Source organism: Arvicanthis niloticus, chromosome 11 (assembly GCF_011762505.2).
Source record: "Arvicanthis niloticus isolate mArvNil1 chromosome 11, mArvNil1.pat.X, whole genome shotgun sequence".
Classification (NCBI taxonomy): domain Eukaryota; kingdom Metazoa; phylum Chordata; class Mammalia; order Rodentia; family Muridae; genus Arvicanthis; species Arvicanthis niloticus.
The window spans coordinates 53132897-53147626 of record NC_047668.1 but is presented as its reverse complement, the minus strand read 5'-3'; the positions used below and the strand labels follow the sequence as shown (position 1 = coordinate 53147626).

The 14730-nt window shown below is 48.8% G+C and overlaps 1 protein-coding gene across 3 annotated transcripts in view; it reads right to left on the bottom strand.

Moving 5' to 3' along the window:
* Positions 1-14730, bottom strand: part of Klhl29 (kelch like family member 29) — a 294522-nt gene that overhangs the window by 50126 nt on the left and 229666 nt on the right. For all 3 annotated transcript variants that reach the window (XM_034514405.2, XM_076942138.1, XM_076942137.1), the window contains exons 4-5: positions 9944-10085; positions 6798-7310 (exon numbers count right to left, since the gene is read on the bottom strand). In XM_034514405.2, the coding sequence (XP_034370296.1) occupies positions 6798-7310; positions 9944-10085 (655 nt within the window). The remainder of the gene's footprint in view (positions 1-6797; positions 7311-9943; positions 10086-14730) is intronic.

Sequence of the window (14730 nt, the reverse complement as noted above, 5' to 3'; positions counted from 1 at the left end):
ATGCCTTTTTGTTTGGCTTATGGGAGAAGCCACCTATGGGCTCTGCACAGAGTTGGAGTCTCAGAACACAGATGAGTTGCTCAGTAAATACCCAGTGGAGCATCAGGGAGAGAGGTGACATGTCTCCAGCTTTCCCATGGCCCCTGAGTGTCACTGACATGCTTCGCCAGTCATTTGCCGTTGCCTGATCTAGCTTGCTGACCTTGAGTGATGACAGGGCTTACTTAGGTCAGGGCAGCTGCTTCTGTCCTGTGGGTCAGTGCCATTTTGGAAAGGGCTGGGAAATGTCTTCTCCTTTTGTTCCCTCAAATTCTTAAAAGCATTTTGACTTCGAGCCCTACTGGTGGGTGGGGCAGGATCTCTGACTTTGAGGATGCTAGGCGTATATTAGAGGCTGAAAGTCAGTGTGTTTTTCCAGCAGCACAAGAGAGCACAGAGCCCTCAACCTGCCTGTGTGCTGTTGAGCAGGTGGGTGTGTGGCTGAGTCACCTCCTGTTAGGAGGATGACAGTGTCTTTGGGTGGTCTGGCTGCCTTTACTGCAGTAGGCTGCGTGCCTGTTCACTCACAGCCAAATGATCTGTTAACCAAACCATTAAGCCCTGGACAACTCTCCAATTAATAAAGAACAAAGCCCTGAGGACAGAGCCCTGGGAGGAAAGGAAGGCGTCATAGTGGGCTAGGGCAGGTTCTAGTCTAGTGAAGAAGAAATATCTTGTGGGTGTGGACAAACCTGAGCTACATCGGCCTCCTGTGAGGGGGTGTGTGGGCAGGATGTGGGGACCTACTGGGTAAGGTAAGGATGATGGGATTGGCTCCTGAGACAAAAGCAGTGGAGATCAACTGCTTTTCTTCCCTAGTGGGAACCAGCGTAGGTAACATTACTGTGAGCCTACTGTGCACTAGGCATGGTGTTTAGACTTAATGTTATCTAACCTTCTAAGCTGGTCTGGATTACAGACTTGAAAACCGAGGTAGGGTCCCACTTACCAGCACAAGTCTGCTGGGTTAGTGTGTGGACGGATTGGGAAGTCTAGCCAAGCAGCTGATCTGGGCTACTGACTACCTTCACTGCTGCCAGCCATACTTGCCGGACCTTGCCTTGGCCATAGGACTCAGACAACACTAGTTGCTTGATCTATTGCTGCATACATGAATGTGTATCTAATCCTGCCTGTGTGGCCTTGGCTCCCTGATATCAAGAAGAAGGTCACAGGATGCTGACCCCCCCCCCCCCATAGAGGAGGAACACCCTCCCCTCAAAATGAACAGTTCTTGGATTTGGGGGAAGGTGCCAGCAACAGGTTGGTTTCTTCTGGTTGTTATGGTGATGGTGGAGGATTGTAAAATGTTACAATGAGAGAAGGCAATTTTCTGCCATTCAAAGGGGACCCCTGGGAACCAGGCCGTCAGACATCATGATGTTAACACGTTCTCCTAAGACTCTGGAAAGCAAGCTGGTCTTTGATTCGTCATATTAACCTGAACTCCTAAAAGGCTATGGGTGCTGAATGGTGGCACAGTTGGTGGAAAGAGAGACCATGCACACTTTTATAGCGGTTATACTAGGCACTGTGCTAAGGGCTGCAAATATAAAATAAGTCAGTCCTCACAGCAACCAAAGAAGCAGCTCTGCCATTACTATATTAAAGATGACGGAGCTGGGGTAGAATTTCAGACCCCATCTGTTCTGGGGTGTGGAGGTACCTGGGTGTGGGAAGAAGCCTGAATGGATAGAATTTTAGTGTGGGACAGGTGTGGAGACTGCAGAATGACTTCACTGAGAGGTTTTTTTTGCATACCAGGATGCCCAAGGATACTGACTGTTTTTGAGAAAAAAGACAAGTCACAGAGAGGCCTTGCTTTGTGCCTTCATCCATCACACGCTCTTCGGTTAGAATGGGATTCCAGTGAAGTGCTTACCCACCCCACCCTGGAGGCTCACAGTCTGAGGAGGGAAGAAGCGCAGACAAACTGCCTGCCTATAGCTGAATGATTCAAAGCATAGGTCTCAAATAGAGAACATAAGAACTCAGCCTATGCACAGACCCATAAAGGATGAAGTGCGAGGCCAGTGGGTGTCAGGGACCGAGGTGTTAGGAGTGACCATCAGACCCCAGAGCACTTGAGGGGGTGTAGCAGGTCAATGTCTGCATTTTAAAGACCACCCTGGCTGATTCTTGGAGCTTGTGCTCAAGGGACACTCTTAGGCTGGTAAAGGACAAGTGGCAGCTCTGAGTTTGAACCCTGGATGGACTTGGGGTGACATTTCTGGGATAGCACAGGGAGGGTTACTACAGCATGGGTGGTGTGTGGGCAAACAGCTTTGTCATGCATTATAGAAAGAGCAGGGTGCTCTGGATTTGTCTGGTTGTGAGGCAAGGAGGGATGAGATATGCCTTAGCTGGGAGAATAGTGTCTCATCCTCTGCTAAACACTACCCTATGCCATCTCTCAGAAAGTGGCTCAAACACAGAGCTGTGTGTCAGGGGAGCACTGTCTGGGCAGGCTCGGCTGCTAAACTCCCTGGACAGGACAACTGGGCTAGATTCCAGTGATAGTGAGCAGACAACGGGTGAGGGGCAGTCACATCCACAATTCCCACTGGTTCTTCTGGACTCCAGGAGGACAGTATAAACATCCTTATTTTATATATTGTAGATACAACAAATATATACACCATATATATATACCATATATATGTGTGTGTGTATGTATGTATGTATGTATGTATGTATGTATGTATGGCAGGGTCTCACTCTGTAGCCCAGGCTGAATTGGACGGAACCCACAATGTAGCTCAGTTTGGCCTCAAACAGCAGTCTTCCTGCCTCAGTCACCCTGAATACTAGGATGACAGGCATCAAGTTACAAGTGAAGGAAACAGAGTCTCTGAGATAGCAGGAGGCTTACTCCGGTCACAACACTATTCCACTCGCATATATCCTGAGATATATCCCATAGAGCATATCCAAAGATGCTGTCTTTGCTGCTGCTAAAGTTGGAGGAGCTGTGGCTCATGTAGGACACAGCTGCAAGGATGGACAGAGCTCCCTGGTCTGGAGGTCTAGGGTTAGGGTGGAGGAGAGAAACTGTAACCACAGAAGGATGTGGAGCAATTCATCATCATGTAGCTCCTTGGTCCTGAGGCTGAGAAGCCCAACTCTGCAGATGGATCGTCACATCCCTACACCATACCCACAACACTCTGTACACCAGAACAGACATGTGTCCCTCTGGAGGAAAGGGACCAGGTGCCCTTAGTGCTTTTCTCTCCACTCAGGTAGAAAACAAGACAGTCTTTCTGAAGCTCACCTGTGGATCCAGGGTCTGGGGATTTTAGAGGCCTCTAACCTTGGTCTAAGCCACTAACAATCCCTGATGAAAGATGACAGAAATCAACTTGCTCCCAGCCTGCACCTCTGCTGTGACCTCCTTGTGATCGCTAGCAACGGGGGTCATTAGACCTCAGTCTTTACATAGACCTGGGTTCAGCTGTTCTTCTCCCAGAGGATCAGCCCAGAGGTCTGTCCCCATCTAACGACAAGCCAAGCACACTAGGTCTTTTATAAAGACTAAGACGGAACTAATTCCGTGTTCCTCCCTTATCACTTTGCACACACGAAATCTATTTTTAATTACCTTTCAATATATAATCTAAAAAAAAAAAAATTCCACAGCTTGTTCCCACCCTCAAATTGTTCTTAGAGAAAGAAAGATTTATCTTGTAAGTTTCTTAAGAAAATCTATATGTGCTCAATGCATTTAAATAACACTCATTAAAGCAAACCACAGGCATGCTGGCGTCTCCAGTCACAGATGAGAGACAATCACTTGACCTACTGCAAATCAAAAGGCATTTTGCACACCACCTTTCTTTTTCAATTGGTTAAGTTTTAAATTAAAGTCCCAACGCCCTTTTTGGGAAGGCGGACTAATAGAGCCTCGACTGAAAATTTCGTGCAGTCGATCGGAAGATAATTACAAGAAACAAAATGTGAAATTTTAAATCAGGGCACTAATGAAGTCTAAAAATACCAGTGGCCCATCCCTCTGGCTGGCAAGACCTGTTCTTCATGGAGGGGGATCTCTCTGCATAATTACTCAACCCCACGAGAGGCCAGGTTGTCTCACCAAACAATAGTAAGGCAAAAATCATAGGGCTGTAATGAGCTAGACAGTGCATGGTGGATCTTATTATAACGCTGGGCAAGGTTTCAAACAGAGACTAGGAGAAAAGAAAAATTCTTTTCTTTTTCTTCTTTCCTTTTATTTTTTTTCTTAAGCAGAGTTCTGATTTGTGTTGATAACATCATGTGGTGCCTCCTGTTCCCGCCTGGAGCCAGCTGTCTGTCATTTAGGAGTGTGAAGTCAACTGGGTTTCAGGGATGTAAAAATCCCTTGGGGGCAAAATTAAAAGTGACCCAGATCCAAACCCTGGAGGTGATGTCAGGAGGATTACGACTTTCCCATGGCAAGTTGCAAAGATTTGGTTTCAAAATTTGGGTTTCTTATTTTTTTTTTCCCCTTAAATGTAGTTGTTTGACATTAGACCTGACAGATAAATTACAGCTTCAGCAATAAAGGCTTTTAAGATTAGAAATGAAAGGAGAGAATTTACTTTAAAAAACAAAACCCACCCAGGTTTGAGAGCTGAGCATTTTGTACGTGTACAGTTCTTTGTCTTCTGTCACAAATACGAGGAGATCTGCCCGCCAGCAAGGGCCATAAACAGACAGGTGAATTAGTGAAATCTCCGGATGAACAACTGGCCTGGTGAACACCAACGGGAGCAGTGTGCTGGACAGGTCACCCATGGTCACTGGCTGGAGGACCCCAAAGCCTCCCAGGAGATGGGGCAGGAGGCGTTTCTGGACTCTGCTTCCTGTTTCTCCCTCAGACCCAGTCTACCCTGTAGGGATTTATATAACAAATGGCACAGGCTCCTCTTGTCTTTTTCCACCTATAAGGCTCGGAACCACAGAGGTCAGGCCGCACACTTTGGTCTCTCACAGTTGTCCTGGGAGCAGTGCTGTCACGGCTCACCGACCTGGCAGGCTCAGTAGCCTGACCTTACTATCCTGCGTTGCCCCACATCAGGGGTGAAGGTGTTCAGGGATAGCCTGTTCCCAGCAGTGTTTAGAGAGATGGAGCCTAGGCCAGGGAAGCCTAGGGCCAGCTACGCTGTTTGCTTCTGTACAGAACAATTCCTTTTCTATAGATATATGTCTTAAACTTGAAAGGCCAGCAAGACTTTTTCATTAGCATTCGAAGGCTCTTGCTGTAGGGACACTGAAGCTGCTTAGTGTTTCTAGCTTTGGAATAACCTTGGACAGCTGGGACCCCACAGCCTTTTGTGTCAGAGTTGATAGCTCATAAAATGGGAGTGAGAGTTTTATGTGTGCTTGCACAAGTGCATGCATGCTTTTATTCTTTTGGCAGTCTCTCTCTCTCTCTCTCTCTCTCTCTCTCTCTCTCTCTCTCTCTCTCTCTCTCGGTTGCTAAACCAGAATAGTTCAAAAAAAGAAATCAATTTAGTCTCCTTGTAAAAAATAAATTTTAAACAAAGCAAGAGATTACCAGATTTTAGATGTAATTTTCTATAATTTTGTCATCTAAAACTAGTGCTGATTTCCCAAACAAAGGCAGCCACAGCACACACAGGTACATGGAACCCCACAGCGAGCTAGGCATGGGCTTTGAGGCTGCAGTGCTTAGCAAAACTGGAGAATGGCTCAGAAGGACGGGGACAAATGTCTGGAGAACAGTGGGCGGAGAATGGCTAACTGCAGTGTTACTCTGCTAGGAGGCAGGGACCCTGAGATGAACTTTGAGGGATTCTGTGGAAAAGCGATGGCTAGTGGTGTATACTCTCTAGCGCCACCTACTGGCACATTTGAAGGAAGCATGAACACCCCAGCAGCCCAGAGTGCTTGACAGGGTCTATCTTGCCTCCTCCTGTCCCTGGAGCTGCCTAGCCCTGGCTGAGGCCTGATAACCTCCTCTCTGCACATCTCAGGATCAAATACTGGCCTGTCTGGGGATGTTCCTGCATTAGGGAAAGACACAGATTGTCTCAAAGCCCCCTGCTGACCCTCCTGTCCTGCTTAGGCTGGAGCTTGTGCTGAGAACCATGATACAGTTTTCTTCCTTCCCAAGCTTCTGGTCCCAAGGAACCACCTCTGAGAGCTTTGCAAGGAAACTCCCTTGGGATTGGGGGTTGGTGTCCTGTGAAGGCCAGTCCAGAGCTGTTCTTCCCAGGGACTCACAGAGACTCCTTTCAGCCCTTAAAACTCCAAACCTTAAGTGGCTCAGGGTGGTAGGACCGAGTCCAAGCCCTGGTCCCGCTCTTGTTGATAGTTTGGTGGAGAAGGCTTGACCACAGGCACAGATAGTGTTTTGAATATCTTTATGGATGGAAAATGGAAAAGGCCTCCATGAACTACTTTAGTGGCTTCTAAGAGGAGTGGGTAACTCTTGGTCTAGCCTGGGAGTCAGAGGTGAATATGGCCTGGGCTCTGGACTTTCAGGCTCCTCTTTCCTTTCCTCTTCCTTCCCTTCTCCCCCCCCCCCCCCCCCCCCCCATGAATCCTGCTGTTGCTTGTCTCAGCCTCCTCACTGGCTTTCTGCCTCAATTACCCCCGACTAAATAGGGAGTTCCTGTCACAGTTAAATGAGGTCAACGAAAAGAGTAACCACAAAACACACTCCTGACATCACTGTGTTGGAGTGACCACACAGGGAGGTACAGAGGTACAGACCAGGCACACAGTGGGTCGTGTGTGACAGCAGAACTTACCTTTAGGGTGCCCTGGGTCGGTGAACTCATACTTCCCAACTCCAATGGTCCGAAGCATTTGTAGCCCATGGGCCGAGTCTGTGGTGGGGGGCCCATTGGTGGCAGGAACACTACTGGGGAGAGCGGCAGATGGCTGGGCTGGCGGAGGTGGAGGCAGCAGGGGCCCTGCCATGTGGCCATTGCCCACAGCAGTGGGGCCCGGGCGGGCTACCTGTCCCACTCCAGGCAAAGCAGATACCGCCAGGGGCTGAGGGCTGGCATACAGGGCCTGAGCAGGCATGTTCACCACCACACTACTCAGTGGCTGGGAGGGCGGCTGTGGGAGTGAGTAGTGGCCTGGTATCAGCGGGAGCTGGGGTCCCACATGGGGAGGCAGTGAGGGAGTCACCCCGATGACCGGGGCCTGGACGTTCACAGCCGGACTGAAGGTGGGAGGCTGGGCCACTCCATAGGAGTGTGCGATCAGGGAAGGCTGGTTCCCGGCGGCCACCGTGGTCACCCATGGCCCTGTGCCTGTAAGGGAGATGGAAAAAAATGTTATTCTGTCAGTTATAGTCATTCAACAAACACCGACTGTCCCAGGCCTTGGGCTGGGACCTGGAGTAACATCTGGTTAATAGGCTCATGTCCGAGCACTTAGCAGTTTAAGAATGTGATAAAGCAGGGTATAGGGGCACATGCCTTTAATCTCAGCATTCTCATGCAGGCTGGGGCAAGCAGAGCTCTGAGTTTGAGGTTAGCCTGGTTTACATAGCGGGTTCTAGACCAACCAAGGCCATATAGTAAGACTTTGCCCTAAAACAATACAAAACAAAGAATGTGTAGTGACAGTTGTGGGACTAGGTACTTTACAGGATATAAACAAGTAACAAATGACTGTGGGGGTCCAGAGAGGGAAAAAAGATCTGTTTTGGGGAAATGAGAAACAAGAAAGTAGAAGGAAATAACCAGAGGCGGTCAAAGAGACCTCAGCTCACGTCAGCTCTTCTACCTGTGAGCTAAGAGCCCTGGCAAAGAGAGCCTTGGTTCTCTGAGTATCATTCTTTTTATCTGTTCATCTGGACTGAGAACAGAACCCAGAAAGTGCATCTGTGAGCAAACAAAAGTAAAAGCAACAATGTGTTGGACAGACATGGTAGATGCTACATTTATGTTGTACCGCCTCGTTTGCTGGAGAATTGCGGTGGATGAGAGTCAAAGAGGAGGCAGGCACTGGACATTGTTTGCTGGGGTTTCAGGTGAACACAGGGAAGCTCAACCGTGTCAAGGCATTTCCAGGCACGGGGAAGAGGTGCATGGAATCTGGAAAATCTTGGAAGAGATTTAAGGGGACTCTAGGCTTTGTTTCAAATACCCTTCACATAGCCAGCCCTGTTGGAAACAGAGAAGCTCAGTTTAGCTCTTTGGGTAATTTTAGGAGGATGAGGAAGTCCAGACACCCATCTTAGGATGTAATGCAAGATGAGAGGCCGGTTGGGCCCAGGTCAGGCGGTGCAGGGCCTTTGTCTACCTGGAGCTTCATTGACATGGAGGTGACTTAGGGGACTTGTGAAGAAATTGAAAGATACACCGACAGAGAAATCTAGTCTGGGTCACCTCTGACTTAATTAACCTTTGCTTGGGATCTCCATTGCCCAGTTCAACCTTAGTTTTCATGATTCCTCTGAGGTTAGGGTATAGGCTGAGAATGAGGAGACTGAGGCAGGAGACTGGGAGCTCCGGAGGCTAGAAGGAAAGGCTGGGAGTTTTCTCTCAGACATGAGATGAGGAGGAAGGATGGGAGCCCAGATTGGTACAGTGACAGTCAAACCAGTAGGGCACTGGCTGAGGATGAGAGGTCAGAAGGCTCTGAGTCCTGGTTCTGGTTCCAGGTAAGTGACACATACATCTATCTCACGTTAGTTTCCTCATCTGCCGCAGGCACATAATACCAGCATGTAGGACGGCTGCAAGCCTTCTGATCACATGCAGAACAAGGCACACAATAATGTGCAAGAAATATTTATGGTTTGCGTAATGAGGGAGGGAGCCTGCAAGCCAAGAAACATTGGCAAAGCACTGCTGGCTAGATTCTAGAATAGGCTGCTGAGGGGGACCATGTCCAAGCTAAACAGGGGAGGTAAGATCACCATGAGCCAGTATGGCCGGATGTCTCAAGGTTAAGTCACCCCAAACTCAGTGCTCCCTGGGAATAGCTAGGAGACCTGGAAACACGCATCAAAATGTCAGAGCCTGGCTGACAAGGCCCCAGACAGCTTCAAGATGCTACGTTATGAAGACGGTTTATTTTTGAGGAGATGAATGCGGGAAAGAGGCTGGAGACCTACAGAGAGGCCTCTAGTCACTTACTGTAAGCCCTGACCACTGTTTTTAATCAATTACTTGGGAGCTACCAGGATGGGATACAGAGGACAATTTGGGGCAAACTGGGGACAGAGCACAGAAAAAGGAAAAGAAAAGAATCCAAAACAAAATAGCACCTCAGATTACAGTGGCCCTATTTGGTAGAGATTGGAGAGATTTGCTCTTGTGTCCCCAAACCCAGATGCCTGAGCCCATTATGAAGAGGTGGCTTCGTGAGGATCTTGAGTCTCATTGCTGGGGCAGGATATGGTATGCCTGTGGGTTGAATAGCCATGAGTGAGGGCTGTAATGACCAATGTGGAGGTGCTGAAGGAAGAACACTGATCAGGCAGGATGTAGGCTGTTAGCACCAAGTTGTGGCTTAGCACTCTAGAAGGATGTGGAGTAATTGTCTGGAAAGTGAAGGGACTGGAATTCAGGGGTCTTAAGACTGATGAGCTTAGGGTGTTTATCTGGCAGAAGATATTGAGCTTGGGGTGTCTTCAGGTATCTGTACCAAAGTGGGGATAGGGAGCTCCAGGAGCAGTGGGAGGTCAGAGCTGTCAGCAGGGGGACAAAGATGCTGTGGAAGAAATCTCAGTCCTGGGACTAGAGCATCCTGATGCTCTTGTAACTACGCATAAGCCAATAATATCTCCCTGGAACTGTGACTTGAGAAACTTAGGGTTCCACACATCCTAAGCCAGATATCTGGGCTTCTGCAGACTCATGGGTCAGGGTCTCTGGAGAAGAACAGAGCACCCAGCAAGTAGGTGTGTCTCTGCCAGCTGATGAACACGAACCTGGATTGTCGCTCTCCCTCATCTGTTTGGAGGGTGGCTCATCAGTGTCCCAGGGTGTGGACTGATTGACAGGCGTCTGTCCCCATCTGATGCTGGTCGTGAGTCCCTGGGACTGATTGTCAGCTTTGGAGATGCCTGGAGCCTGTGGGAAGCAGATGAGAATGGTAAGCACAGACTGTCCTAGGACCATGTCTGGAACATGTTCCTTCAGCAATATCCTTAACACTTGAGCTTTATCTACTGGGTTCATAGGCAGAGCGAGAGTGAGAGAGAAAGTGAGAGAGAATGAGAGAGTGAGAGAGTAAGAGAGCGAGTGAGAGAACATGTGAAAGAGCGAGAGAGAGCATATGAGAGAGAACGAGCGAGACAGAGAGAGAGAGAGAGAGAGAGAGAGAGAGAGAGAGAGAGCGAGAGAGAGACTGAGCTCCTGGCCTCCAGGAACTCCAAGCTAGTGTCTTATCATGTATCTCTAGAGCAGCCTATCCCAGGGCCTACTATAACTGATAGAATACTGTATTCTGGTTTGAGAGATGCCTTGGCCATCAGATTGTCAATAACCCACGATAACCCAAATACTACCCAATAATCCAGGGTCTGTGCTAAGAGCACTGATGGTACCTAGTTATTCTCAGTCTACCAGGACTTTTACTTGTGGCTGTTGACTGAGAATTCCAAATGAGGTGGCAAATGTTCACTCTGCAGAACACTACCATCAGGTGGCAAGCGAGGGCCACTGCATGCTTCCCACATTGCTCTTACAGATGTTCTTGAGACCCAGGCATCCCCTGGAGAAAGGGAGGGAGTTACAGGAGTTGGTTGGGCAGGTCAGGTTATGTCCCCAGATAGGAAGAACCCAGGGCTTCTCAGAGCGTCCTGTGTGAACTCACTTTCTGACTTAGCTGTATAGATGTGCAAGAAAAAGGTCCTCAGAATGTAAGCAAACATCAGGTGACACTGCCCTCCCCCGGCTACAGTTCCTGAGAGAACATTGGTTTCTAAGAAGTATACTTTCTAGAAATTTATAATGAGACGGCACAGTGTTCCCACTGTAATTTTGATGGGAAAAGCGGACCACAAGATTAGACCCATGTGATCTTCTTATGAACCGTCCTGGTATTGAACAACATGTGTGAGAGATGAATGACCGAAATGTGGGTGAGATGTTATCCTTGGATGAGAGGATTCTGGGTGACTTCTTGCATATGCATTTCTCAAAATCAATGGCTCTGGGACTCGAACTCAGGGTGTTGTACCAGTTTTGTGGGTGTTCTACCACCGACCCCATCCACAGCTTTTTTTTTTTTTTTTTTTTTTTTAAAGGGTTTGTATTCCAGGCTGTTCTTGAACCCATGACTTTCCTATCTCTCACTACTAAGTGCTAGGATTGCAGCTATGTATCACCACATCTAAATACCAAATTTTCTATGATGGCCACTATTTATAAATAATCTAAAACTCCTAAACATATTGTAGAGGCTGGGATAAGAAGGAAACTGGGATGCAAAGGAGGTGAGGGTCTCAGTGGAGTTGGCTTTGAGACGAGCAATAACAGCTCCTAGAAATCCAGTCATGCCTGTGGTAGCATGTGAGTTGGGATGAGGGGCAGAAGTTCTCCAGGGACACCCGCAGACGTATCTTCAGGTGAAAGCCTCATTTCTTGTAGTGTCTTCTGATGAATGCCTGACTCAGTGATGAAGCTGGAGGCAGAGCTCCCTGTGGGGCCTTTGAACAGGGTGATTCCCTGGGTTCTAGGCCAGGCACATAACAGGGATGTGGTCAGTAGACTGGGCAGGGCTTCTGGAGGTTTTTGCTGTATCACAGTTTGGCACACAGTGCCTGTAGCAGGGCCTGCTGAGTGAGCTCCTAGGAGGCAGGCAGCACTGAAGCGGGAGGGGGGGGGCGGTTAATGCTGAGCTAATTACATTAGGGTCCACTTTACCTCTGGCCTGTACTTCAAATGCAGGCCATGAACAGAGGAAGAGTCTCCCAAAGAAAAAAAGAACAGTTCTTCAGACAAGCATCCCGATCAGAGGCCCTACTCTTGCTTGGATGAGAGAGTGAAAGTGAGAAGTAATATACAAAAGGGGAATATAGCCACATTGGAAGAGAGCCACAATCTGATGAGGCACAGGAAATACTGGGGAGGCTTTCTCAGAATTCTCTTAAGAGGCAACTTTCAACATGTGCTCTGGAGGCAGAAGCTATCTAGCAAGCTGCGGTCCTTTCTCTGTTTCCAGGTTCCAGGATTGTGGTGGTTTTTGAGACACAGAAATTGCTCTTGAAATCAGAGGCATCTGAGCAGGAAGAAGGCTATGCTATGTCCTATTCAAGAGGCTTGTTCACAGGGCGCATTTGAATGCTGTGACCCCCACCCCCATTCTCCAGCTTCCTTGCCAGCAAGCCTGTTGGCTGACAATGTGGAAACCTTTTCTGTCAGGAGGGGGCGCTGCAGCCCCTCTCTGCTGCCTACAACCCAGCGGTTTCCCAGATAGGAAATCTTCGCTCAAGATTTCTGAGTCCTCTCCCTGCACTGCTGGATCTCAGTTTTCTAAAGTTTGGGGTCATCAGGTTTTGTGCTATAAAACTTCCGGAGTTCTAATGTTTGCCCCGAAATTAGGGGAGTTTCTGAACTTGAAAAATTGCACACTTCCCCCGACAAATAAACTTATGCAGTCTTGGTTTGGTTTTTTTTTGGCAAATAACTATTGGGCTGAGGTCTTGTTTTATGAACTGGCCAGGAGAGTGGTGAGGTGGGTCATGCTATTCAGACCCAGGCCTTGCTCTCACATGGAACGGTGAATGCTGTGCACGATGTAAACTCCTATGTACCCCAAACAGAAGCTGGGTACTCTGGGTATGCATAGGCTTATCTAGAGCCGGGGGTGGGGGTGGGAGGTAGAGGACTACCCAGCTGTTTGTCTCTGTGTCTATTATGATCAGTACAAGCATTTCTTAGAGTGAAGAAAGGCGCTCTGAAGTTCACTCCCCGCCCCTTTAGGAATGATAAATAAAACCACTCACATTCTTTCTGCTCTGTGCTAGCAACATCTTAAACTGCAAGCAATTTGCAGTTCAGGAATTTTTATTTTATTAAAGTAGTCAAGTGAATATTCCTTTCTTGATTCTGTCAACAAACAACTTAGATGCAAGAGTGTGTGCCCTTTGCTGAGAAGCCCTGTGGCTCCCTTCTGTGGATTGACCAGTAGTATGTGAGGCAGGGAGACTAACCAGGGGGCCTCTCTTCCCGTCAAGGCTTCTAGACCCCCCCCCCCCCAAATAAGTGCATGCAGATGCAGACTCTGAAGGTGTCTGGGGCCCTGTATGGGTCTGTGACTCTAGCTCTGAATTTCCCTCCTGGTCTTGAATTCTCACACATCCAGGATCCCAAGGAGCAATCCGGGCTTGCCTTAGAGAAGGAATGCAGGGCTGGGGTGTGGTGGGGGTAGAGGGTGGGCTGCCAGTACAAGAAAGACCAGCTTCCCTGAAGAACTGGGATGGGCAGGGCCTCCTTCACTTCTCATTTCCTCGCGCTGCCATTCTCTGGGACATCTAGGAAGCCACCTTTCCCTGGCCCTGGCTTCTGTTCCAGTAGCATGGTGGTACTCATCAGGAGAGGTCTGCCATTATAGCCTTCCCTTGCTAGCTCTGCAGACTGGCCCTATCTGCCCATCACTGGGCTTGCGCTGGTTTCTCTCAGCTTCTCTTTAATGAGATGCTAATGGGATGCATCATTAACACAGCGGCTTTTAAAACCTCGGCTCTTGTAAATTTTCAAAGGTCACATTTTTACGGTGGCTGACAGCATCCTGCTTCTTTCAGAGACTGAAGAACACTAAAGACCCGGGTCCTTTATGGCCGAAACTCTGTGAGGTGGCTGCACAGGCTGAAGGCGCCTGCTGGCATTGGGCTGTCCTCCCGCAGCCCCCAGCAGCTTCCCAGAGCAGGAGGGTCACCCTCTTCCAGCCTGGGGAGACCAGGTACACAGTTTCACAGGATCCACAGCGTTGCTCTCAGAATACAAAGATCCCTGGAAGAGGGGTCAATGGAGATGCGACCCAGCTGGGAGGCAGAGGTACTTGAACTCCCACAGAGGATCTTCTGCTTAAACTGTACATTCACAAGTCTACAGTAGCCGGAGAGCCTGTTTTCTGCTGGTCAGTCTAACCAGAGAGAGGACTTCTCTCTGCTTTGCATAAAAATACCACAAAGATTTGCAGCGACCAAGTGGTCAGGAAGGTTTGAGAGATGATGGGGACTCAGAGTCCTATCTCACCTCTCTGCATGACCACAGTGCTCTGCACAGTGCCCGAAGGTCCTGTTGACCCAGTCCTGCCAGGCAAACTCCGTGAAGCCAGATGCTCAGTGTTATGTCTGGCCCAGCAGGTGCTATGCCTGGCAAAGCTGTCCACAGGACAAAAGCAGTGACATCACTACTCAGTTAAGGAATGAATGAATCTGAAGAGCGTGCTTCAGGAAGGAGCATGGCATACGCAGGTCATGAGGCAGAGCCATGGATAGTCTGCTTCTCCTTGCTAGGGACCACTGGCTGACTCCATAGCCATGGAGGCTACTCAGAGGCTTGACAAACCTAATCCACTAACAGTGTTCAGAAGCTACTGATCATCCTCTCTCCTCACGCCTCCCTGAGCACCTGGATGTGGTAGAGGGGTAGGAAGTTGAGGCCGATTCTCGCTAAAGACGTGAGTATATCCCGAGAAATTCCAAACACAGTAACATCCACTCTTCCCAAAGAAATCAGAAGAGCCAGAAAACTCTGGAAAGCTTCC